Source organism: Nyctereutes procyonoides, unplaced genomic scaffold (assembly GCF_905146905.1).
Source record: "Nyctereutes procyonoides isolate TBG_1078 unplaced genomic scaffold, NYPRO_anot_genome, whole genome shotgun sequence".
Taxonomy (NCBI): domain Eukaryota; kingdom Metazoa; phylum Chordata; class Mammalia; order Carnivora; family Canidae; genus Nyctereutes; species Nyctereutes procyonoides.
Window position 1 is genome coordinate 39,354,353 of NW_026575047.1, and position 25,434 is coordinate 39,379,786.

General features: G+C 41.3%; 1 protein-coding gene across 1 annotated transcript in view; it reads right to left on the reverse strand.

The window, feature by feature from the left end:
• The window catches only part of WDR93 (WD repeat domain 93), a 48,945-nt gene extending 23,538 nt beyond the window's left edge, over positions 1 to 25,407 (reverse strand). Inside the window, exons 1-7 of the mRNA XM_055326820.1 lie at positions 25,385 to 25,407; positions 16,838 to 17,182; positions 15,825 to 16,017; positions 14,280 to 14,344; positions 8,363 to 8,441; positions 6,150 to 6,265; positions 4,097 to 4,135 (exon numbers count right to left, since the gene is read on the reverse strand). Of these exons, the coding sequence (XP_055182795.1) occupies positions 4,097 to 4,135; positions 6,150 to 6,265; positions 8,363 to 8,441; positions 14,280 to 14,344; positions 15,825 to 16,017; positions 16,838 to 17,140 (795 nt within the window). The 5' untranslated portion in view covers positions 17,141 to 17,182; positions 25,385 to 25,407. The remainder of the gene's footprint in view (positions 1 to 4,096; positions 4,136 to 6,149; positions 6,266 to 8,362; positions 8,442 to 14,279; positions 14,345 to 15,824; positions 16,018 to 16,837; positions 17,183 to 25,384) is intronic.
• Positions 25,408 to 25,434: the final 27 nt, after the last annotated feature.

Genomic DNA, 25,434 nt, shown 5'->3' on the forward strand with positions numbered 1-25,434 from the left:
ATGGATTACCTAAGAATGGAAGGACGAATGTTTTAACTTTAGAAAATGTTTTCACTGCCTACCCACCCTTGGTTCCTTCCGATTTTCTGAAACTTGATATCCTTCCAATTTCTTTGCTGCAACTAAGGCCCTGATGAATACTGATAAAACCACAGACCAGCAATAACTAGCTGGAAAATACAGACGTTGGTGTGAACATTTAACATGTAACACCTTTCCTTCCTGAAATCCCATTAAAATGACAGAAAGCTGCTTTTTAAAAAAGGAATAAACTTATAAGGAACAAGAGAATGAAAAGGCAACAAAAGCAAGAACATTTTGAGGTTGGAAAGCAAGTGGCTAAATGATTTAGCCGACCCAAGAAAGTCAGATCTGAGCCAGTAGGGGAGAAAGCCTAGCAGCCATCTGATTTATACCACAAATGCCCTATGACTCAAGAAAATGCCAGCACTGGGTATCTCTGGAGTGGAAGCACCAGTGAGGCAGCAACAGGACTGACTGGAAATCTTTTTAAGAAGCATTTAAACTCTGGGGTGCCTGAGTGGCTCAGTGGTTGAGCATCTGCCTTTGGCTCAGGGCATGTTCCTGGGGTCCTTAAATCGAGTCCCACATTAGGCTCCCAGCAGAGTCTGCTTCTCCCTCTGCCTATGTCTCTGCCTCTCCCTCTGTGTCTCTCATGAATGAATAAATAAAATCTTTTTTTAAAAAAGCATTTAAACTCAGACTCTCAAGCTCCAAGCAGCCAACATAATGAAGTTAAAGTTTACATACTGAATGTTGAAGTTACCCCTGACCCCCAAGGTGTCTTCCCCACAAGCCTCTGCAACTCAGGTGAGAGCTGTGATTAGAGCTGAGCACTGAGCACCTACTTAGACGCCCCGCCCATATCCTTCCTGAGGAGCTACACCTAGCCTGTCAGCATCATGTGCCACGTGCCAGAGCTTTACTGTGTCAGTGAGCATCTGTGCTTCATGTTGATTTATTTTGTATATACATTAGCAAGATGTGTTCTAATGTATCAGAAAAGCCTCAGAGAGGTTGTATTTTGGGTCTAGGAACCTAAAAAATTTTCCATATAAATTAATGGTAATTGCTTTTTATACCATTTTGACTTAGGAAAGGTTTTATTGGAACAGTCTCCTTTTGGATAGCAGGAGAAACTTGTATTCTCCAAGACACTGACATGCGTGTTTTCCAACACAAAAGCCCAGTTGGGGCACTCTTTAGCAAAACCACAATCAACAAGTCCCACCTGTGCCCACAGGCCTGGCATCCTGTTTGTTTCCCCATGACCCCTATTCTAATTTATGGCAGACATCCAAGTACCACCAGACAAGTGAAGAGAGCATCTCTTTGGAAAGACAGAGACCAAAACAATTAGAAAGAAAAAAGCAACTTGGGGGAAAATAGGCCATATATGGAGAAGAAATATCAGTAATTATTATAAATGTTTTTAGGGAAGGCATAGTATTTATCAAGTAAACAAACAATCAGAGAAAAAAGAAGGGCCCTTGTAAATGAAAAGATGATAGCAAAAATGAAACACTCAGTGAGAGGGTAGAGCCTGAGCCACCGAGCTTTCTCAAATGTAGAACAACAAAAATACAGAAAATAGAACAGAAAATAAACAGGGTCATTGACGAGATTAGAACCCTGGTAGTTTCGCTCCAAAGTTCATTAAGGTCTTGGTGTAGGCAGATGAATATTTTAATGGAACAGGATAAAGAGCATAGAAGTATATATATATATATATATATATATATATATAGGAATGATAAAAGATCACATTTCAAAACAAACGGGAAAGGATGAATTACTCAAAGATATTTGTGTGATGGTTGGCTATTTGAAAAAAAAAAGATAAAAGTTTGACCCCTTCCTCACTTCATTCACAAAAGACACTCACTTCCCTATGAATTAGAGTGAAATGTTAGGAGCAAAACTCTTGAAATTATTAGAAGAAACCACAGGAGAAGTTACTTATAACCTTGAGGTTGGGAAAGCCTTCTTCAGGCTCCAATAAATATTTAAAAGAGAGAGAGAGAGAGAGAGAGACTTCTGACTATATCCAAACCAAAATCTTCTTTTTTCTCTCTCTCTCTTTCTTTTCAGAGAGAGAATGAGAGAGCACATGCAAACATGTATGCAGCAGCTGGAAGGGACAGGAGGGAAGAGACAGAATCCAAAGCAGTTTCCACGTTCAGCACAGAGCCCCAGGTGGGGCTTGATCTCATGACCCTAAGATCATGACCTGAGCTGAAATCAAGAGTTGAACACCCCACTGACTGAGCCACCCAGGCATTGCAAACCTAAAACTTCTTTACAACAGAAAAGCACATAAACAGAGGAAAAAGGGAAACAACCAGTTGGAAGCAAATATATAACAAGCAAAAGATATAGGCAGGCATTTCAAAGAAAATCTCGTGGCCAATAGAAGATATAGAGATCAGTAAAAATTACATGGGATGCTATTTTGTTCCATCAGTTTGGGAAAAAAAGGATAATATCAAGGTCAGGGAGGCTGTGGAGAAATATTAATTAAATGTAAATTGTCATGCTACTTTGGCGGGGGCAATTTAACAGTTATCTATATTAACACTAAAAATGCATGCACCTAAATGCTCAGAAGCACTCAGATATACTAAGAATTTACAAAAATTTTCACTGTGTTATAAAAGCCACAAACTGGGAATATCCTCAGTATCATCAGTAGACTCACACTCAAAAAAACTGTGGTATGTGCATAACATGGAACAGAATTCAAGAGGTCAAAAGAACAGCAAGGTAGGCTTATCTGACACTGAAAAATGTTGCCAATAGGTTAATGAGTAAGAAAAACACAAGTTTGTAAGAAAATATAAATAGTATAGGAAATTCTCATAAAACAAAATAGAAAAAAATTCCCAAAGAAAAAACATTTCCATAAAACAAAACTATATTTTTCAAAATAAACATATCAGAATTTAAATGTACACTGAAGATTGAGAAAACATACATCGAGCTAATAATGGTGAGGACCTGTGGAGATAGCTGCTCTCTCTGAATTATGTGGCTTTTCCCAGAGTGATATAGTGATATGTTCACATATTGTTTGTATAATTTAAAATATAACTTCATTTATTTATTTATTTATTTATTTATTTATTTATCATTCATTCATTCATTCATTCATGAGAGATACAGAGAGAGGCAGAAACATAGGCAGAGGGAGAAACAGACTCCCTGCAAGAAGCCTGATGAGGGACTCCATCCCAGGATCCCAGGATCATGACCTGAACCAAAGGCAGACACTCAAACATTGAGCCGCCCAGGCACCCCAAAATATAACGTAATTTAAAAGGAGGAAAAAGAGAGGGCTCTAGAGAGACTCTAATTTGGAGGTCACCACTACGCTACTGGTAAGCCTGAGTCCTCCCAAAGCTGAGCTTCTCAAAAGCCTGGTGTGCTCTACACCTCAAAGGGAGAGCTAGGAAGCTCCAGAGAAGCTCTCCGTTCTCTAAGGTATCCCAATATAAAGATGAAATCCCTCAAGACACTTGGCTTGGCAGATTGGGCTATTACTTTGGAAGGGTGACCTGGGTTTCATAGGGCCTGAGTATGTATAATTTGGGGGCCACTGTAAAAAAGGGAACAAAAAAGTTTGAACACAAAATGCCCATGACCATCCTAATACCATCCGATATGGGGTAAGTTATGACAGGAGAAGTTTGAGTGAAAAGAGACAATGGTCTTAAGCAACTGTGGTTAACATGTTACTTTTGCTAATCTTACAAAACCATGTGGCCCTGTGAAAACATGGCGAGGGCCCCTCACGGGCGGACTTGGAAGAGGCCCTATAAGTGACAGGTCCTGAAATTTGACCTCACTTATCTTCATGGAAACCCATCTCTGGACAAACGACTCAATTATCCTCAAGGATAGGGGGCCATCTTCTGTGGATGTGGGGCTCGAGATTAAGTCACAGAGAGTCTGAAAATAGTGCCCTGGTGGAACATTTTACTAGTGTACCTGACATTTAAAGTAAATTTCAAGTCAAAATAAAAAACTGTTGCATGCAACTTAAATCTCTTTAAAGAATTTCTTTAAAGGTCCTTACCATTTCTAAAGTCTCTGAAGTCACGGGTTCAAGAGTGCTCTGAGGAGAAAAGTGAGAAATTAATTCACAATAGGGTTGATGTATGTTCCCCCTCCCCTTTCATCTCTTTCTCCCCGTTACTGTTGTCAGGAATCAACTCATCCTGGAGACATGGAGGACTGATATTTGTGTAATCCTCTGGCCTGCAGGATTTTAACATATGATCCCTACTGTCCAGAATCTTAAAATGTAGGAGGGGAAACTGGAAATAGTGATAGGAAGAAATATTAATGAACAGAGGTAAGATCAGTTAGGAGCTCATTCCAGAAAAATCTAAGCTGAAGCAAATATTTCTGATTGGCAAAATATATTGGCAATGTTGACAATTTTATTTAACCAACTCTAAATGTAATTCATAGCTACCAGGACTACCCCTGTAACTGGTGTTAATTGACTACTTCTCAGTGTATGGACACTGAGTGAATTATGGTGAGAAACATCCATTCCAAGGTGGTTTTCCCAGTTGGATAATGAATTAAGCCCTCAAAAAATGTATCTGTTGGGTACTGAGTATGATACCATGGGGTTGGTTAATAAGAAGAAGGTATGTTCTTAACAATCTAGAAATATCTAGTTAATAAAAAAAAGTTCATGCACAAAAGGATAACTAAAATCAAGGTAGTATATGGGAAGTACCCAAAAAGAGGTATAAGAAATAAATTCCAGGGATGCCTGGGTGGCTCAGTGGTTGAGTGCCTGCCTTTGGCTCGGGTCGTGATCCCAGTTCGGGGATCGAGTCCCACATCAGGCTCCCTGTGAGGAGCCTGCTTCTCCCTCTGCCTATATCTCTGCCTCTGTGTGTGTGTGTGTGTGTGTGTGTGTGTGTGTGTGTCTTTCATGAATAAATAAATAAAATCTTAAAAAAAGAAAGAAATTCCATAAGAGTTTAGAGGAGGAAGATCTCTGGGCTGGTGACTCTTCCAGTAATCAGGACTACACTTTGATTTGAAGACATAGACTGGGGAGAAAAGGCATTTGTTTAAAGCCACTCAATGAGCTCAGTAGTGAATGTGAGTTTCATAGCTCTTTAGCACCTGATACAGTGTGTTTTAAGAGCATACTCAATAATTCTTGGCTAAAAAAGTAAGTGCACATTGGATAGATAAGCAAATTAAGTTTCTTTTTTTTAAAAGATTTTATTTATTCATTCATGAGGGACACAGAGAGAGAGAGAGAGAGAGAAGAGAGAGAGAGAGAGAGAGAGAGAGAGAGAGAGGCAGAGACACAGGCAGAGGGAGAAGCAGCCTCCATACTGGGAGCCTGACGTGGGACTCAATCCCGGGTCTCCAGGAACTCACCCTGGGCTGAAGGCGGCGCTAAACCGCTGAGCCACGCAGGCTGCCCAGCAAATTAAGTTTCAAAATAATATTTACCAAGGAACTATTCTAAAGACACAGTTCAAGGCCCAGGGATCACATATAACTAAACTGAAACAGCAGTGCCTGGCTGCTCAGTTCGTGGAATATGCAACCCTTGATCTTGGGAGTCATGAATTTGAGCCTTATGTTGGCCATAGAGATTGCTTTAAAAAATTAAAAATAAATTTAAAAAAAAACCGGAAATGGTAGAGCTCCTACTTTCCTAAGAATGATATGAAGAATATATGTGTTTCTATATATTGAGAACTGGTTTATACCATAATCTGGGAAATTCAGTGGAATGTGAGGCATGAGGGGATTATTTCAGTACAGATGGGGGAAAACATTACCAGTGAGGCAGGCGTCAGGATGAAAGACCCTCCTCCCAGAGAAATGCCTGGGAGTGGTCTTGGTGCAGAGGCAACCCTCAGACAAGAAAGAGAGTGAGACTCCCACTACTGAGGACACCTCTACTTTTTAATATCTTATTTTAACCAAAGCAAATTGATTTTAGAGTCATGGGCCAGTATGCCTGCTGTCCTCTCTCATAGCCTCCATAAGGCCTCGTTCATGTTGACACTGCAGGGAGGATTTAGGCTAGATGTGGGTCAAGGGTAGGGAGAAACAGATCAGTGGAAAAGAGGGATGTTTCCTACCAGTTGTGGCTGTCTGCCTTTTTTCTTTGGATTTATAGCAAGTTGGGGGTGCTCCACTTCCTTGAGCCAAGACTCCTTGGGCAATTTATACACATCCAGCCAAACATCTCCGGCTCCTGCATTGGGAAACCAGGGAGCCATTAAGCAACAGCAAGCAGGCAACAAGTGTCCCATGAGAAATGGCCTGTCTTCTCAGAACCCCTGGCGCAGGGACCAGCAGGCACGATTGGAGCAGTGACTTGGGCAAAGGGATGTTGTCCTGCTATGGGTCTCTTCGGGTCCTCACTCATGAACAGCTATACAGCCTGTCCCTTTCGGGCCACGACCATCTCAAGGCAACAGGCCTCCTAACTGACATTACAGCTTTTGACCATGCTGTCTTCTTGCCCCAGTCCCCATGCTTTCTAGGTTCCACATAGGAGATTCCACTGACATTTTGTTGTATAACTTTTCTTGTCTGGGGAAGAAGGTGGTATTACACAGAATCCATAACTGAGAGGGGTATGGCTGAGGACTAGAATTGGGAAAGATCCCTCAAGAGCATTCTTCTGATATTTGAGGAAATGACAACCGATGGAAGTGGTTGTGGGGCTTTAATTTGTCACAGAAACACACACAGCTTCTATACCGAATACCTGTCAACCTGGGAGGGGTCACTTTCCCTTAGTATGGGGGTTCTGGCTAAGTGTTTCCTTGAAAAAGTCATCATCTGGACACCTAGATTTCAGGCTTCTGGCCTCCAGTCCTGGGAAAGAATAAATATCTTTTGTTTTAAGCCACCCAGTTTGCAGTGCTTTGTTGGGGCAGCCCTAGGAACCACCACAGAGATAAAAGCTTCCTTTGATGCATAAAGCATAATAAAGTGTATGCTTTCTTCAAGCCCTTAACATTTGAGGGGCCTGGGGGATCCCTGGGTGGCTTAGCGGTTTGGTGCCTGCCTTTGGCCCGGGGCACGATCCTGGAGTCCTGGGATCGACTCCCGCGTTGGGCTCCCAGCGTGGAGCCTGCTTCTCCCTCTGCCTGTGTCTCTGCTTCTCTCTCTCTATGTCTATCATGAATAAATAAATAAAATCTAAAAAAAAAAATTTGAGGGGCCTGGGGTAAGAATATAGAGGCCCATATACCATGTGTCTAAATATTTTAAAAGTTAAAAATCAAGCAAACAGTCACTTGAATAAAATATGTTCTATCACCACAGTAATAATTACAGCACATAAGATCCAAGGATGAATGCTAGAATTGGTAGGCTATCCTTTAAGGGGAAACAGGATATCTGCAGGCTCAAAGTATCTCCCCACAAATGTTTATCCACTACTGTGGTGGTTTCAGCATATGCCTCCAAATTCTTTGATTCTCCTACCTCCAGGAAGAGATGCTAAAATCCTCTGCCCTTGAATGGACATACTGACTTGTTTCTAACAGAGTATGGGGAGGGAAAAGCAGTACCTTAACTGTGGAGGAACTTGGCAAATGCCAGTTAATTAGGTGATGTTGCTAGCACATACCCCCTGATATATAATGACAAGAGCACTTCACCCCTTTGGCATCTCCCCCAAATCCTTAACTCTGGTTGAATCATGAGAAGCATATCAGGCAAATTAAAATTGGGGGACATTGTACAAAATATCTGACTGGTATTCTTCAAAAGTGTCAAGGTCATGAAAAACACAGAAAGACTGAGAAATTGTCACAGATTGGGGTGTCTGAGTGGCTCAGTTAGTTGAGCAGCTGCCTTCAGTTTAAGTCATAATCTCAGAGTTCTGGGATGGAGCCCCACATTAGGCTCCCTGCTCAGTGTCCCCACTTCTCCCTCTCCCTCTGCTGCTTCCCTGCTTGTGCTCTCTCTAACAAATAAATAAGATCTTAAAAAAAAATTGTCACAGATTGGAGTAGGCTAAGAAGATACGATAACTAAATATAATATGATATCCTGGAATGAGCCTTGGAATAGAAATATTAGTGGAAAATGGGCAAAACTTGAAAAAAAAAAACCACCTTAACAGTATTATACCTGTGTCATTGCTTAATTTTGACAAATGTACAGTGATCATGTTGTTTGTTGGTATTGGAAAATCTGGGTGAAGAGTTCCAGGGGAACTCTGTACCCATCTTTACAATTCTTCTGTAAATTATTTCGAATTAAAGGGTTTGAAAAAAGGGGGTTATCTGAAAGCTCTATCTGAACTTTCTTATCACCCTGCGGGTAATCTTGCCTTGTAGGAGGAAGGCTGCAAAGTCCCCTCCTCGACAGATCTCCATCTTTATACAGGTGGTTTGCTTGCTGGCATCATCCTGAAAAGAAGAGAGGGGCTGATGGAGTAAGCTCAGCCTGATGATAGAGAAGAATGTGTTTCAGGGTCTTTTGTGGTTCACAAAATCCTCTTAAACTAGAGACATGAAAAGTTGCCTCAAACTGCTTCATACTCCCCATTTTTGTACAGCAGTTGGACAAGATCATATATAAAGAAGTGGAACTTTAGTGGAACTAAAGATTTTGAACTTACTTCCTGGTTTCTTAAGTACTCCTGATGATTGTGGTGACTGCATATTATCTGTTCTCCTGGTCATATCTGCAAACTACCTACGTTAGAACTCAATGTATACTCAAAATGAGTTGAAGTAAGTTCTATGTGACACTGAAAACTCTGGCCAGGTGCTTGAAGAAAGGCTCTATCTGGACCACAGCAGTGCCTTCATCTGTTCAGGCTGTTACAACAAAATACCATAGACTGCATGGCTCATAAACAATAAACCTTTATCGCTCACAATCCTGGAGGCAGGAAAGCCAATTTCCAAAGACTTCAAGAATCTGGCAGATTCAGTGTCTAGTGAGTCCCAAGCAGCCCATTTGCTGCTTCCTAGACTTCCTGCCTGCCACCTTCTCAATATGCCCTCATGTGGTGGAGGGGTTGAGGGAGTTCTCTTGGGCCTCATATAAGGGCACTAATCCCATTTATGAAGGTTCTGTCTTCATGACCCAATAAACACCTCCCAAAGACCCCACCTCCTAATACTATCACACTGGGAATTAGGATTTCAACCTGAATTTTGTGGGGACACAAATATTCAGTCCATAGCAAGTAGAGACTGACTGTAACCCTAGTATGAAATCTGCTCAAATTTCAGGGCAGGTGAGAGACTCGATACTTATGGTTGTCTGTGGCTTGCTTTTACACTTTCTTAATTGTACCTTTATAATAATGAAGATAATTGTTCTCATTAAGACCTTTATTAATAGGTGCTTGCATTTTGTTGAGCTTTTTTGAAAAAAGTCAAGTTGCAATGTTTTATTACAAATTTAAAATGAGGTACTTAAAAACCTCAACTTGGCAAGGGGTTCCTGGGTGGCTCAGTTGGTTGAGTGTCCAACTCTTGATTTTGGCTCAGGTCATGAGATCAAGCCCTGTGTCCAGCTCCACACTGGGCATGGAGCCTGCTTGGGATTCTCTCCCTCTCCCTTTGCCTCTCTCCTACCACCCCTGGCTCACTTCCTCTTTTTCCAAAAAATAAAAATAAACTTGGCTAGATACAAAACACTTTAAAAACCTTTAAAGGTGTATTTTAAAAACCCAGACTTTTTAAAAAACCATTTGGTATTACCAAAGAGATATCCTTAAGAAAAAATAAAAACCAGATGCTGCATAGATAATGCCACTAGTTCTAGTTGTGTGGTCAACATAGAAAAACAAGCACTTAAGGTCTTCAGCTCTACTCTTTCATTTGCCTCTTACTGCTGAAATGTCATAATTTCACCCATCTTCCCATGTCCACCCCCTACCTTGCCCCTCTGGCAACCACCAATTTGTTCTCTGTATTTAAGAATCTATTTGTCTCTTTTTTTCCTCTGCCCATTTGTTTTATTTCTTAAATTCCACATAAAAGTAAAATCACGGGATCCCTGGGTGGCGCAGCGGTTTGGCGCCTGCCTTTGGCCCAGGGCGCGATCCTGGAGACCCGGGATCGAATCCCACGTCGGGCTCCCGGTGCATGGAGCCTGCTTCTCCCTCTGCCTGTGTCTCTGCCTCTCTCTCTCTGTATGTGACTATCATAAATAAAAAAATTAAAAAAAAAAGTAAAATCATGGTATTTGTCTTTATCTATTTCATCTAGAATTATACCCTCTAGGTCCATCCATGTTGCAAATGGCAAGATCTCATTCTCTTTTATGGCTAATATTCATTGTGACTGTATATACCACATCTTCTGTATCCATTTTATCAGTGGACACTTGGGTGCTTCCATAATTTGGCTATTGTAAGCAATGCTGCAGTAAACACAGAGGTGCACATATCCTTTCAAATTAGTTTTTCATTTTCTTTGGGTAAATTCCCATTAGTACAATTATTGGATCATGTGGTATTTCTATTTTTAATTTTTTGAACAATTTCCAGACTATTTTTCACAATGACTGCACCGATTTACATTCCCACCAAGGGTTCCTTTTCTCTACACCTTCACCAACTCTTGTTATTTCTTGTCTTTTTCATTCTAGTCATTCTGACAGGTGTGAGGTGATATCCCACTGTGGTTTTGATTTGCATTTCCCCGATGATGAGTGATGCTGAGCATCTCTTCATGTGTCTGTTGGCCATCTGCATGTCTTCTTCTCTGTGTCTTCTGCCCATTTTTAAATTGGATTGTTTAGGTTTTGGGTGTTGAGTTGTAGAAGTTCTTGCCCTTTATCTGATGTGTCATTTGCAAACATCTCCCATTTGGTAGGTTGCTTTGTCATTTTGGGGATGGTTTCCTTCACTGTGCAAATACATTTTGGTGTAGTCCGGAGAGTTTTTTGTGATCACTCCTAGTTGGCGGACTGAAGTGCATGATGGTACAGGTGATGAGCCTGCATTTACTCGGCTCTGTCCTATTTAGCCTCAGAAGCCACAAAGTCTCACTTGGATTCTCAGCTACTTTTGTCCCTTTGCCATCTCATGGCTTAGGTGGTCCAGGCATTTGCATCAGTAATAGAAGTGGTGGGGTTGAGATGGCTGCTGACCTTGGGTCTCATCTGCTTGATTTTCCTTCTCCTCTTTATTGCTGTCCTCTCTAGGCTATCTGTTGAGACGCGCCACTCCGATACAGATTCTCTCACTGGTCTATATGCTTCTCTGCCCTGCTTGACAACCCCCTCCATCCCCTCTGCGCAGGAAGTTGGCATGGTGTGATGAGCTCCTTCAGGGTGTCTGCCCAATATGCAGGTGGAGAGTGTTGCTGGCACCAGGGCCAATGCTGTGGGGCCTGACCTTCAGGGGCACTCTGACCCCTTATTCCTTTTACTGCTCCCACAAGTCTGGAATTCTGCTGGTAATTGCATGGAGGCCTAGCCCTAGACATGGCAGCGTTCACAGTGGTTCTGTTTGGCTGCAGATTTACTGCCTTGCACTGAACTCCACCAGGGCCTTTAATGTCTGCTACTTCTGCACACTTTCTCCTCCAACAACGTCCCTTCCTGGGGTTACTCTTTATGGCAGTCTGCTGTCCAAATACATCTTCCTTGGTGTCCTTGCGGCTGATGAAACCATGTCTGTTCTGCACATAGAACCATCTGACTGTTCGCTAAACCTCTGTTGCCATGACCTTCTTGTCCCACCAACAGGTGCCACTGCTCCTTGCAAGGCGGCAAGTGGTGTGGGCAGGGGCATTGTGGAGGTCCCTGCTGGGTCTCCACCTCACTGCTCAGGACTGTGGTCACTCTAATGGGGGCCAACTGTGATAGCTGTGGCTCCTCCTGGGGTGTGCGGGTCACTGGGCCAGCACTGGTGGGGCCACTCAAGGCTCTCAGGGTTCCAGTCAGCTCCTGCTAGAGTGAACTCTAATAACATCTTTTGATGAGTTTTATTAAACAGCGTTATAGGGATAACATATACCAATTACACATGTTTAAAGTGTACAATTTGATGTCTTGACATATGTATATTCCTTGAAACCATCACTCCAAGACTGTGAACATATCTATCACCCCCCCAAAATTTCCTCCTGCCCTTGGTAATCATCCCCTTCACCCTCCTCCCACCCTACCCAGGCAAAAACTGATATTCTCCATCACTACATTAGTTTGTATTCTCTAGAATTTTCTTTAAATGGAATCATATAATTTGCTTCTGCCTTCACTCAGCATATTTTAAGATGCATCCATGTTGTTATGTGCATTACTAGTTCTGGTATATCCAGAACTATTGTGTGGGTATATCACAATTTGCTTATCTATTCATCTGCTGATGGACATTTGGGTGGTTTCCAGTTTTTGGCTATTACACATCTAGCAGCTTATAAACACTCACATGTGTTTGGATGGAGATATGCTCTCTTTTTTCCTGTGTAAATATCAAGAAGTGGAATGCCTGGTAGATGTATGTTTAACTTTTCTTAAAAACTGCCAAAGGGGTGCCTGGATGGCTTGGTTGGATGAGCATGCAACTCTTGATCTCAGGGTTGTGAGTTTGAGCCCCACGGTGGGTGTAGACATTACTTAAATAAATAAAAAACTTTAAAAAAAAACCACTGCAAAAATGTACCATTGTACTTTACCATCAGCATGTATGACAGTTCCAGCTGTTCTGTAACTCTGCCAACACTTGGTATGGTCACTCTTTAATTTTAGGCATTCTAAGACATCTGTAATGGTAGCTCGCTGTGATTTTGACTTGCATTTCTCCAGTGACTAAGGATGCTGAGCATCTAATTTACTTTCCACAAATCTTCTTTGGTGAAGACTATCTTTTCAAATCCTTGCCCATTTTGAAAACTGGGTTATTTAATGCCTAATTTTTTAGTCTGCATTTTGAGAGTTCATCCTATGTTCTGGATACAAGTCATTTATCAGATAGGTGATTTACAATTATTTTCTCCCAGTCTACTGCGTCTTTTTATTCTTTTACCAGTGTCACCTATAGAAGTTTTTAATTTTGATGAAGTCCAACTTATCAATTTTTTCTTGTATGGATGGTACTTTTGATGTTACAGCTAGAAACTCTTTGCCAATCCCATGGTCATGAGACTTCCTTCAGTGTTTTCTTCTAGAAGTTTTATGATTTTACAAATAGACATATGACCCATTTTCAAGTGAATTTTTGTGTGTGGTGTGAGAATAAGAAGTGTTTAACATTGATGAAGCCCCATATCAATTTTTTTCTTTTGTATTTAGTGCTTTCCATGTCTAAGGAATCTTTGCCTTCCCCAAAGTGGCTAAAATATTTCCCTGTGTTTTCTTCAAAAAAGGATAATGTTTTTAGCCTTTACATGTAGACCTGTAATCCATCTCAAATTAATTCTTATATACAGTGTGAAGTAGGGTGGAGGTTCATTCCCCCCCCCTTACTGGCTAATCTAGCATTCTAGCACCATTTGTTGAAAACACTTCCTTTTCCCCACTGACTTGCTTTGATGACCATCAACAGTATTTTTTACAAGACAAGCTACAATTAAAAATCTACTCTGAACATTCCTCTCTCTCTCTCTCTCTCTCTTTGAACTCATTGACTCACTAAACATTTTTTGAGACCCCATGGCATATAGACAGTATGCTAGGAACAAGGGCTACACGGGTATGTAAGACATGTCCCCTGCCCTCAGGATGGTTACATCCAAGAGAAGAAGCAGTCATACAAACAAATAAGTGTGGAGAGTGGAGAAAACACTGTGATAGAGATTCTGCTCTGTATGGGGCCAGGCAGAGGAAGGAGAGATTGGGTCCTTTTTGAGTATATAAGGGAAAGTATCTCAGAGAAGGAGATAATCTGAGCTGGTCTTAAATGAAATATAAGGGAACGAGGGATATTTAAGAGGCACTCATAGCAGGTAGGGAGGCAAGGAGAACAGAACGTGAGCAGAAGGAACACCACGTGAAGCAGCCTGGAACATTTAGGGACTTATCAATAGTGGCTGAATATATTGGTCTGATGCTCAGTCTGGACTGGAGTTCCTTAGGAACTTCTCTGAATAAATCCAGGGCATCCAGCATGTACCCTCAGCTGGTGGGGGATCTATAAGTTGGATATTTTGGAGGAGGCTCTCTGTCCAGGGAGTCTCTTCCTTTCTACCCTAGGACAGCTGTCATCACCTCCACAGTAAAAGTGAACTTTGTTTGCTACAGCTTTTGGCCCAGCTATAAGGGAAAGAACATGAACTTACCGCTTCATTGATGGCTTTGATTAGGAAAAGACTATCCTTATAAAAGTAAAACAGTCTAGCAATACCTGAAACAGAGAATGTAAGATAAACAAGTAAGTCAAAGAAAAACTGGGATTTTTATATCTGACTTTTTGAATTATCATCTTGTGTTCATGGGTTATTAGGCCTCCCCCTGCCCTACTGGCTCCTGCGGATCTGTTTCCCTAGCTTCCTCTCCCGCTGACTCGACATGTTCAGGCTGTTCTCCCTCCTGGGTCCTCTCTGCCTACCGCTACCCATTCTCTTATCCTGGGAGCCTCAGTGAGACACTCAGAACTTGCCCTGACACCCATAATCCAGAAAGGCAAAGGCAAAGAGCCCACCGTGGGTGCAGGCCTAACTCAACCCAATAAACATCCAAGGGATATCTGCTGCATGACCACAGATGTGCTACGGACAACCAAGGCAGTTGCTGCATTCAAATGCATTACATCGAGGGTCACACAGATAGGATTCCAAGTAGATAAAATGCAGCGTGATAAACGCAATCTCATCTTTAGACCAAACTCCTCTTAAGTATCAACATTCCCATTCTAGCTGCCTCAAGGCTGCACATGCTCAGACTTATAGAAAAGTTTTGGAAGTAGTACAGAGTTCCCATATATCCCTCACCTCGTTTCCTCAATGATTGCATCTTACATAACCATACTATGATTTCTTCCTCTCCTTTTAATAGCCTGTGTCTTGGTTCAGACCTTCAGAATTTCTCTCCCTGATGAAAGCAATAGTTCTTGGCCTCCTTCTCTCTTTCTTTCTTTCTTTCTTTCTTTCTTTCTTTCTTTCTTTCTTTCTTTCTTTCTTTTTCTTTCATTCTTTCTTTCCTTCCTTCCTTCCTTCCTTCCTTCCTTCCTTCCTCTTCCTCTTCCTCTTCCTCTTCCTCTTCCTCTCCCTCCCTCCCCCAACAGAAGATAGGTTTATTTGGGGATACTAGAGAACTGCATCACCAGACAAGCAAACTACTACAAAACCAAACATTTCTGCCTCTCATTTTGACTTAGTCCTACCATGGTGTCCTTCTTAAAACACCGATTGAGTCAGGTCACTCTCCTACATAAACAGTGTCCTCTATTACACTGTCTAAGGTTCTTGTGTACTGTAGGCCCTGTGAAGGCCTGGTTCGCCCTCAGGCTGAAGGGAAAGAAACAATCCCTGGTTTATATGAGCAGCAGGACTTCTGAGTGCCCAAAGGGTGTGAAGTCTGGGTTCATACTGGCTGGTTGGCATTCTGCCTGTGCCACTCACCTTCTACATTTCCTCAAGTGAGTTATTTAACCTCAATGCCTCAGATGCATTTTCTGAAAAAACAGGGAAAATGAATTGTACTTACTTCCTAGGGCTGTTGTGAGGGTAAATGGGCCAACCTACAGACTAGTGCTTGGAACACCATCCTGTTCTGTAGATGTAAGTCAATATTACATGGCCCCACCCATACCTGGAAAGGAGATTAAATTAAACAGTCTACAGATAACTATAAATGAGGCTACAAATAAGAGGGAGAACTTGTACCCATTTCATCCACAGGAGCAATAAGTATTTCATTCCCTAAATCAGTGGTCCAGATGGAAGTGACATCGACCTTAAGTTTCTCCCAAATACATATTTGTTTAGCACTGTACAGATTATAGATGGAGAATCCTTTGGCTCCTCCAATGAAGACATAGTCTTGGGAAACTGCCATACAATTTGGCATCTTGCTGAGCTGGGAAAATAAAAACAAAGAAAAAAAAAGGAGTGATTTTCATCTGCCACCATCTATAAGAATATGAGCTAGCTTTTCAAAGAGGCATGTGGGCCCTTCCTAGATATAATATTACCCCCAAACAGTGCTTATCTAATTATCTTGCCCAAGCATCAGGAAAGTCATAGCATTCTACTTTTAGGAGAAAGGGGCCAGAAAACACAAATAAGTTAAGAATAAGTACACATTTACAATGCTAACCATGACCACAGGTCCTGTGATGAATGGACAGGCGGCACCATTCCCTGTACTCTTTTCATTGAGAACACTATTGAAAGGGCTATAGCTGAGACACTGGCAGATTCTCAACTATCAAGCAAGAGGGTAATTAATACATTCAGAAATATATTTTTTTAAGATTTTATTTGTTTATTCCTGAGAAACACACACACACACACAGAGAGAGAGAGAGAGAGAGAGAGAGGCAGAAGCAAGCTCTATGCAGGGAGCCTGACATGGGACTTGATCCTGGGTCTCCAAGAACACGCCCCAGGCCGAAGGCAGTGCCTAAGCACTGAGCCACCAGGGCTCCCCCCAGAAATATTATTAAATAGCAATAGAATATAAAAGATTTTCTGTGTAATCTTCAACTAATTAGAACACCCATTTCCCAGGCAATTACTAGATCCATTTTAATCACCATGAGCATGCCTATAATCTTTCAAAAATGCATCTGTCTTGTGAATGAAGGTTCCTTGGAGCAGTTCCTTCCCTGAATCAGGTAGTTTCATTTATTAACACTCAACTGGGAAACAGGGACTCCTGGTCAGCTGCTCCATACCTTGTTTTCTACATGTGGAGGGTAGGTGACAGGCTGGATCCGGCTGAGCTCAGCTTCCCTCAATGCATCCCTCTCCTGGATAACTTTCCAAGACTGGTCAAATAGAAGGTTCACCATCTTGTTGATCATTCGATAAGGCTGAGGCAGGGAATCCATCTCCTGACCTGAATCTTTGAAGACATAATCACCTTCATCATCCTTTGGCCAGTCCTTCTCTGTTGGGGATGGCACTTCCAGGAGCCCCTTTCTTGTAAAACTGGAGAGCCTCTTCTTCTCAACTTGACTTCTTCTGGGGATTGACATCACAGAAGCTGGCACCGGGACCTCTTATGAAACTCTGAATAACTGATAAAGGAAGCAAGCAGAGGTACTCTGAGAAAAAGGGAAAGTTACCAGAAAACAGCACATTATTACCCTTTCTAGTGAAAAGTCCCATGGGGACTATTTCTTCTAGAGACTGCCACTCTCCTGATTTATCACAGGATTGTTACCGCATTGCTAAGGTATGCTCTTCATACTATCAGGATATCGGCAGAAATGGGTATTGCTGAGTCACATCTTCCAGGCCAGCCCAAGATAATGTGTGGTATAGTGCAGGGAGAAGAATCTGGCATTCTTGCTGCTTTCTCCATCTCCTGCTCAGGGACGGTCTGTCTCAGTCCCAATGAGAATTCAACCTCTCTCCTACCACTTAGGTTTTCTCTTGCTTCTTCCATGTCTGCAAATGGTTGTGCCCAGGCCAGCTGAGTAGTGAACCAGGATTGCTCTCTTTCCTTTCCCTCACTTCCAACCAGATGCCAGATGCCGTTCAAGCACTTGCAATCCTAGCTGTCTCTTTTGTTCCTTTCTCTCTAGGCTCACTGCTACCAATCAGGAGTTCTGTAGGCAGAGTGTATTTTTGTAGGCCTGTGAAATTTTTTTCTAGAGCTTACAAAAATACTGGAGACTCAAAAAAAATTGGACTAAAACAAAACAGAATCCCCACAAAATCAAAATAATTAAACACTCACAAAATATTACAATTTATCAGTTCCAATCTGTGTGTATGCGTAACATGTCAGACCATAGAAAAGAACAAGTAATCTGTACTTCATAAAACACAAAGCTATACAAATTATAAAAAGGCTTTCAAAATTACAGTTAAATAAAGGCATTTAATGTGGCACCTGGGGTCCATTTTAAGATGCTTAACATGTAGCAGAGTGGGATCTTATACTGTCAAAGTGCTGGGGGCCATGGAACTCTTATAAAAACCTGCTGCCATCATCTTTCCTTGTCTGCTAGAATACATCTGTGATGTTTCCAGTGCATGAGTAGAGGAGATAGCTGAGTCTCAATATGAGAGAAAAGAACCACCTGAATTAACTGGTAGAAACAGTAAGCTGAGCTCACACAGGGCCAGGAATAATACCAGTTTCCACCAGGGAAACTGGAAAGCCTCATAATTCACAAACACTGGGTGGGGTACTCAGAAGAGTCTTGCCAACTAGTGGAAAAAAATTAGCCCTAGAATAAATGCTTCTCTGGTATTGCTAAATCTTAGAAGATCAAAAAATTGCTAAGTAACTTAACTGCATACCAGAACAAAGTCCAAGAATATTTACAAGAATACAGAAATATCCAGCATTCAATGAAGTAAATGTCTGGGATCCAATAAAAAAAAATTACTTGGCCTGCAGAGGCAAGAAAACATAGCCATAATAAAAAGTCACTCAATTGAAGCTGACTCATCATCAACAAAGCTATTAGAATTAGCAGACAAAACAGTTATATTTCACATGTTCAAAAACCAAGAGGAAATGTTAGCTAGAGATGTGGAAGATACAAAGAAACCCAAACTAAACTTTTAGAGATGAAAATTACCATGTTGAGACAAAGAATACATTTGACTAGATTTAAAATTTTTTAGATTTATTTATTTAAGAGAGAGAGTATGAGAGAGTACATGCTTGTACTCATCAGCGGGGGAGGAGCAGATGGAGAGAGAGAAGCAGACTCCCCTCTGAGCAGGGAGTCTGATATGGGGCTCTATCTCAGGACTCTGGGATCATGACCCAAGCCGAAGGCAGATGCTTAACCAGCTGAGCCACTCAGGCACCCCTACATTTGATTAGATTAATCACAAGCTCTCAAAACAAAACGAATTACATGGACAGAGATAAGTAAATTTTAAGATACAGAAAAAGATACAGAAACAAAAATGAAACAAGAGAGGGAAAAAAATGAAGAAAGTGAGGTGTGGGAGAACCTGAAGTAGCCTAACATAAGTGTGGTTGAACTCCCTAAAGGGGGAAGAGACAGAAAAATCTGTAGAAATAGACAAAATGTTTCTAAATTTTATGAAAACTATAAACTCACAGATACAAGAAAAAAATAAGTCCTAAGCAAATGAAACACGAAGAAATCTATACCAAGGCACTTCATGAATAAAACTAGTGATAAATGGGATACATGGGTGGCTCAGTGGTGGTGTCTGCCTTCGGCTAAGGGCGTGATCCCAAGGTCCTGGGATCAAGTCCCACATCGGGCTCCCCTCATGAAGTCTGCTTCTCCCTCTGCCTATGTTTCTGCCTCTCTGTCTCTGTGTCTCTTATGAATAAATAAATAAAATCTTTAAAAAAAACTGGTGATAAAGACAAGATTTCAAAAGCAGCCAGAGAAAAAGAAGACATGAATAAAGGAACAAAATAGAGGATGACAACAGATTTCCTAAGGAGGTAAAGAACAGTGGAGCAGTGTTCTAGAACACCCTACCCAACAACGGCAATGAACAGCTTCTTTTTTAAGTACACATGAAACATTTTTCAAGACAAATCATATTCTGGGCCATAAGCCAATTCTTAAATTTAAGAATACTCAAGAAATACAAAGTATTTTCTGACCACACAGAATTATTTCAGAAATCAATGACACAAAGATATTTAGAAATACACAAGAGCTCAAGAATAACACACTTCTCACTAACTTATGGATCACTACTACATACCTATTAGAATGGCTAAAATAAAAAAATACTGACAATACAATACAAAAAAATGACACACTGACAGTACTAATGAAGCTGTGGAGCAACTGGACACTCCTACATTGCTGTTGGGAATACGAAATGATACCACCACTCTGGGAAAGGATTTGGCAGTTTCTTATGAAGGTAAACATATATGTACCATATAACCCAGCAATTGCACTCCTAGGTATCTATCTACTCCAGGACTATGAAAACTTACATTCACACAAAAGCCTGTACACAAATGTCTATAGCAGCTCTATTTTTAATTGCCCCAAATAAAAAAAAAAAACAATCCAGATACCTTTTACCACATAAATGGATAAACCAACTGTGGGATAGCCACATAAGGAATACTACACAGTAATAAAAAGTGAAAAACTACTGATACGGACAAAAACACGGGTGAATTTCAAAGGCATTATGCACAGTGAAAGAAGCCAGTCTCAAAATCTATGTGCAGTGATTTCATTTATATGGCATTCTAGAAAACACAAACAAGTAATGCAGAACAGATCAGTAGTTGCCAGGAGCTATGTGTGGAGGGAGGATGTTATTTTTCTTGATTTTATTTATTTATTCATGGGAGACACACAGAGAGAGGCAGAGATATAGGGAGAGAGAGAAGCAGACTCCCTCTGGGGAGCTTGATGCAGGACTCCATCCCAGAACCCCAGGATCATGACCTGAGCCGATGGCAGACGCTCAACAACTGAGCCACCCAGGTGTCCCAGGAGGATGTTATTTAAAAAGGATAGCATGAGGGAGATTTTGGGGGTGATGAAGCTGTTGTATCCAGATTGGAAAAGATGTTAAACTGTCTTTATTCCCACACAATATGATTATTTATATAGTAAATCTGATGAAATCTACCAAAAAAAAATCTACTAACACTAATAAAATGAGGTTAGCAGGGTTGCTGGATAGAATTTCAATATAAAAAACCTACTGTATTTCTATAAACTGGCAACAAAAAACAAAAATTGACATAAAAATACTATTTATAATAGTATCAAAATATGAAATAGGGATAAGTCTGGCAAAAGATGTTTAAGACCTGTATGCTGAAACTGTAAAATATTGCTGAGAGAAATTAAAGAAGACCTCAATAAATGGACAGAATACCTTGCTTATAGGTTGGAAGACTCAATTTTGTTAAGATGTCAATTCTCCCCAAATTCATCTATGAATTCAACACAATCCCTATGATAGTCCCAGCTGTCCTTTAAAAAAAAAGTTTAGGAAATTAAGAAGCTGGTTTTATAATTCATATGGAAATGCCAAGTACCTAGAATAGCCAAAATAACTTAGAAAAAGAAGGACAGAATTGGAGGATTAACATTACCTATTTCAAGACTTATTATAAAGCCACAGTAATCAAGACAGTGTGGTACTGGCATCAAAATACACAAATAGATCAGTGAAACCAAATAAAGAGCCCACAATTAGATTCACATATGTATGGACAGCTTATTTTTGACAAAGTAAAGATTATCCAATGGAAAAGATGATAGTTTTTTTTTTCAATAAGTAATGCTGCAGCAATTAGATATACAAATGGAAAAGAAAATGACTCTGGGGGCACCTGGCTGGCTCATTTGGTAGAGCACGTGACTCTTGGGGTTATGAGTTCAAATCCTATGTTGGGTGTAGAGATTACTTAAAAACAAAATCTTAAGGCGTGTCTGAGTGGCACAGTTGGTTAAGTATCTACCTTCAACTCAGGTCATGATCCCAGGGTCCCAGGATTGAGCCCTGTGTCAGGCTTCCTGCTCAGCAGAGAGTCTGCTTCTCTCTCTCTCCCTCTGCCCCTACCCCCACTCATGTACTTGTTCTCTCTCCCTCTCTCTCCCTCTCTCTCAAATGAATAAAATCTTTAAAATAAAATCTTAAAAAAATGAACTCTGATCTATACCCTGCAGCATATACAAAAATTAACTCAAAAAGTAAATCATAGACCTAAACGTAAAATTTTAAACTGTAAGACTTCTAGAAGAAAATATAGGAGAAAACTTTTGCAGTCTTTAGTCAAACAAAGATTTCTTTTTTTAAAATTTTTTATTTATTTATGATAGTCACACACAGAGAGAGAGAGAGGCAGAGACATAGGCAGAGGGAGAAGCAGAATCCATGCACCGGGAGCCTGACGTGGGATTCGATCCCAGGTCTCCAGGATCGCGCCCTGGGCCAAAGGCAGGCGCCAAACCGCTGCACCACCCAGGGACCCCTAAACAAAGATTTCTTAAATATGACATTGAAGTACAACCTATACAAGAAGAAATGAATAATTTAAACCTTCCAAAAATAAATTTATCCTTTTCAGAAAACACTGTCCAGAAAATAAAAGGTAGTCCACAGACTGGGAGAAAACAGTTGCAGGTCATATATATGATAAAGTACTTGTGTTCAGGATGTTTTGCACATTCTTAAAACTCCATTATAAGAAATGACCCAATTTTTTCAAATGGGTGAAAGATTTGCACACTTAACCAAAGAAGATAGACTGGATGGCATATTGGCACATGAAAATATGTCCAACATCATTAGTTAGTGAAATGCAAATAAAATCACAGCGAGATGCCACAACATGTGTACTGGAATGCCTAAGGCTAGAAGACCACACCAAGTGTTGTCAAGGATGTGGACGATACGGAACGACTCCAACTACTGTTGGGAAGATAAAATGGTACAATCAGTTTGGAAAAGTTTAGCAATTTCTTAAAAAGTTAAACATACTACCTACCACAATAGCCAGTCATTCCACATTCCACACCTAGGTATAAGGAATGAAAACATATGTCCCCATGTAGTCTTACATATGAATGTTCATTATGACTTGGCTTACAAATAATGGTTCATTATTTGTAAGAGCCCCAAACTGGAAATGACCCAAATGTTTATCAACGGGCGACCAGATAAAATAGCATAGTCACCGGGACGCCTGGGTGGCTCAGTGGTTGAGCACCTGTCTTTGGCTCAGGTCATGATCCCGGGATCCCAGGATTGAGTCCCACATCGGGGTCAAGGAGCCTGCAAGGAGCCTGCTTCTCCCTCTGCCTGTGTCTCTGCCTCTCTCTCTGTGTCTCTCATGAATAAATAAATAAAATCTTAAAAACAATAGCATAGCCACTTTGGAAAACAGTCCAGCAATCTCTCACAAAGTTGAATATACATTTGTCATATGATTCAGCAATCCCATTCCTACATATTACACAAGAAAAGTTTGTTTCATATGAAAATCTGTACTTAAATATTTACAGTAGCTTTATTTATAATTGCCCCAAACTAGAAACAACACAAATGTACTTCAGTGGGTGAAGAGATAATGAACTATGGTACATCCATACAATGGACTTTGTTTTTTTAACAATAAAAAGCCAAAAACTACAGATAGGATATATACAACATGGAACAAACTCAAATGCATGATGCTAAGTGAAAGAAATCAGATAGAAAAAGCTATATACTACATGATTCAATTTGTATAATATTGTGGAAAAGGAAGAATTATAGGTATAGGAAACAATATAAATCTGTCTTTAAAAGCACCCTGTGCTCATCTTTATCATCATATCACCGTGTTGTATTTACTATTTACTTACTATGTCACTCATTAACCTAGGCCTTAGCACAGTGGTTGGTACATGGCCAGCATCAACAAACCATTTGCTTGCAGTATTGCCCTGACCTGGGACATCAATTTAGAGAATACTAAATGCCTCTCTTACAAGCACTTACCTCTGACAAGGATGAGCAATTTATGGGGCCAAGAGATTATACATACCCAGAGCCTAGATGCATCCTTCTGGAGTCTAGACCACATTCAGGTAACTATAACCTGAAATTCACTGCCCAGATGATGCCAAGGCCGACACAAACCTCTTTCCCAGCTTTCTTTTGAGGGCAGGCCCAGATGCTAATATGTGCACTCCTAGACCTGAAAGGTAGCCAGGACGTGGCTGTTTGCAGGAGTATGGGCAGAACTTGGATGTGGCTTGGAATATCCACACATTGTATGCAAGGCCCCCTCAAGTGATGTGGATGGGAGCCAGGAATGAGAAGAGAAGTGGCGGGTGGGAAAGGACTGGGGGCCAGCTCTCCCCACAGTCCCACATTCCAGCTGTGTTTCTAGGTATTTCAAGGAGCCCAAGAATTCTGAATGTGAAACTGAACTTGTAGGTCATTATGAAAATATATTTGACAAGGTAGGAGAACAGAACATATCTGATGTGACAACTGGTTACCTAGACTTAAAACTTTAAAATATTTAGGGGTGCCTGGGTGGCTCAGTCAGTTGAGCATCTGCTTTCTGCTCTGAGTGTGATTCCCAGGGTCCTGGGATTGAGTCCTGCATCGGGCTCCCTGCTCAGTGAGGAGCCTGCTTTTCTCTCTCTCTCTCTCATTCTCTTTCCTACCCTTCCCCACCCCCACACGTCTCTCTCTCTCTTGCTCCTGCTCTATCTCAAATAACTATTTTTTTTTTAAAAAACCTTTCAGATATTTAAACATATGAAATGTGGGAGAGGTGCCTAGCTGGTTCAGCCCTTGGAGCTCAGGACTCTTGATTTCAGGGTTATAGGTTCGATCCCCAGGATGGATGTAGAGGTTACTATAAAATCTTTTGGGGCATCTGGGTGGCTCAGTCTTTAAGCCTCTGACTCTTGGTTTCAGCTCAGGTTATGATTTCAGGGTCCTGAGATGGAGCCCCACACAGCGCTCAGCACCAGTCCCCTGGGGATCCTCTCCTGCTGCCCTAGCCCCCACTCACTGCATGCCTCTGGGGTACTCTCTCTCTCAAATAAAGAAATAAAAATATTTAAAATATACAAAATCTTTTTTAAAAAAATAATAAAATAAAAAACATATGGTTTGTGGGTCTGTATTTGCAATCCTACCCCGAGGCCTGCACATTTTAAGGGCAGGAATGACCAAGGCAATAACGATTACAGAAACAGGTGACCTCACTTTTTGATTAGAGGGGATATATTTCGTAAAATTACTGCTATGGAACAGGTGGGATTTCCATGTTTTCAAGCCCCAAAGAACCAACGTTCAGTGGTGCAATTTCCTCGAAATCAGTTTCTGCCTCCACTTTGTTCATATTAGCCCTTCTAGGATATCCTCAGGCAGCAATCTTCTTTGAGGACTCAATGATCCAAACAGAAAATTCTCTCATTTTACCGGGTTTTCCATGCTAGAAGTACATGCCACGCACTGGCTGATCTCTGCGCTAAGCATTTCTTCCCCAGACCCGCAGCTGGTGGTGCTCAAGAGGCATAGCGGTGGGAAATGATTAAGCCCCAAAGTCCCCAAGCAAAACCTCAGGGGAATCTCCATTCGGGATGCCGCAGGGAGTTCCCAGGATCTCCGGGGACACCCGAGGCTGGGGAGATGGGTCCTCCCCTTCCTCAGAGCCCGGGTACCCCCCACCCCCCACCCCGCAGCAGAGCCCCTCTCTAGGAGACTCTAGATATCGAGGGGTGGCCAGGGACACGAGGGGAATCGCTGAACACGCGCCGGGAAGCCGAAGTTCCGCTCACCTGGGCCGGCGGCGGTGCGTCTCCTTAGTAACCGCCACTTCCGGTCCCCG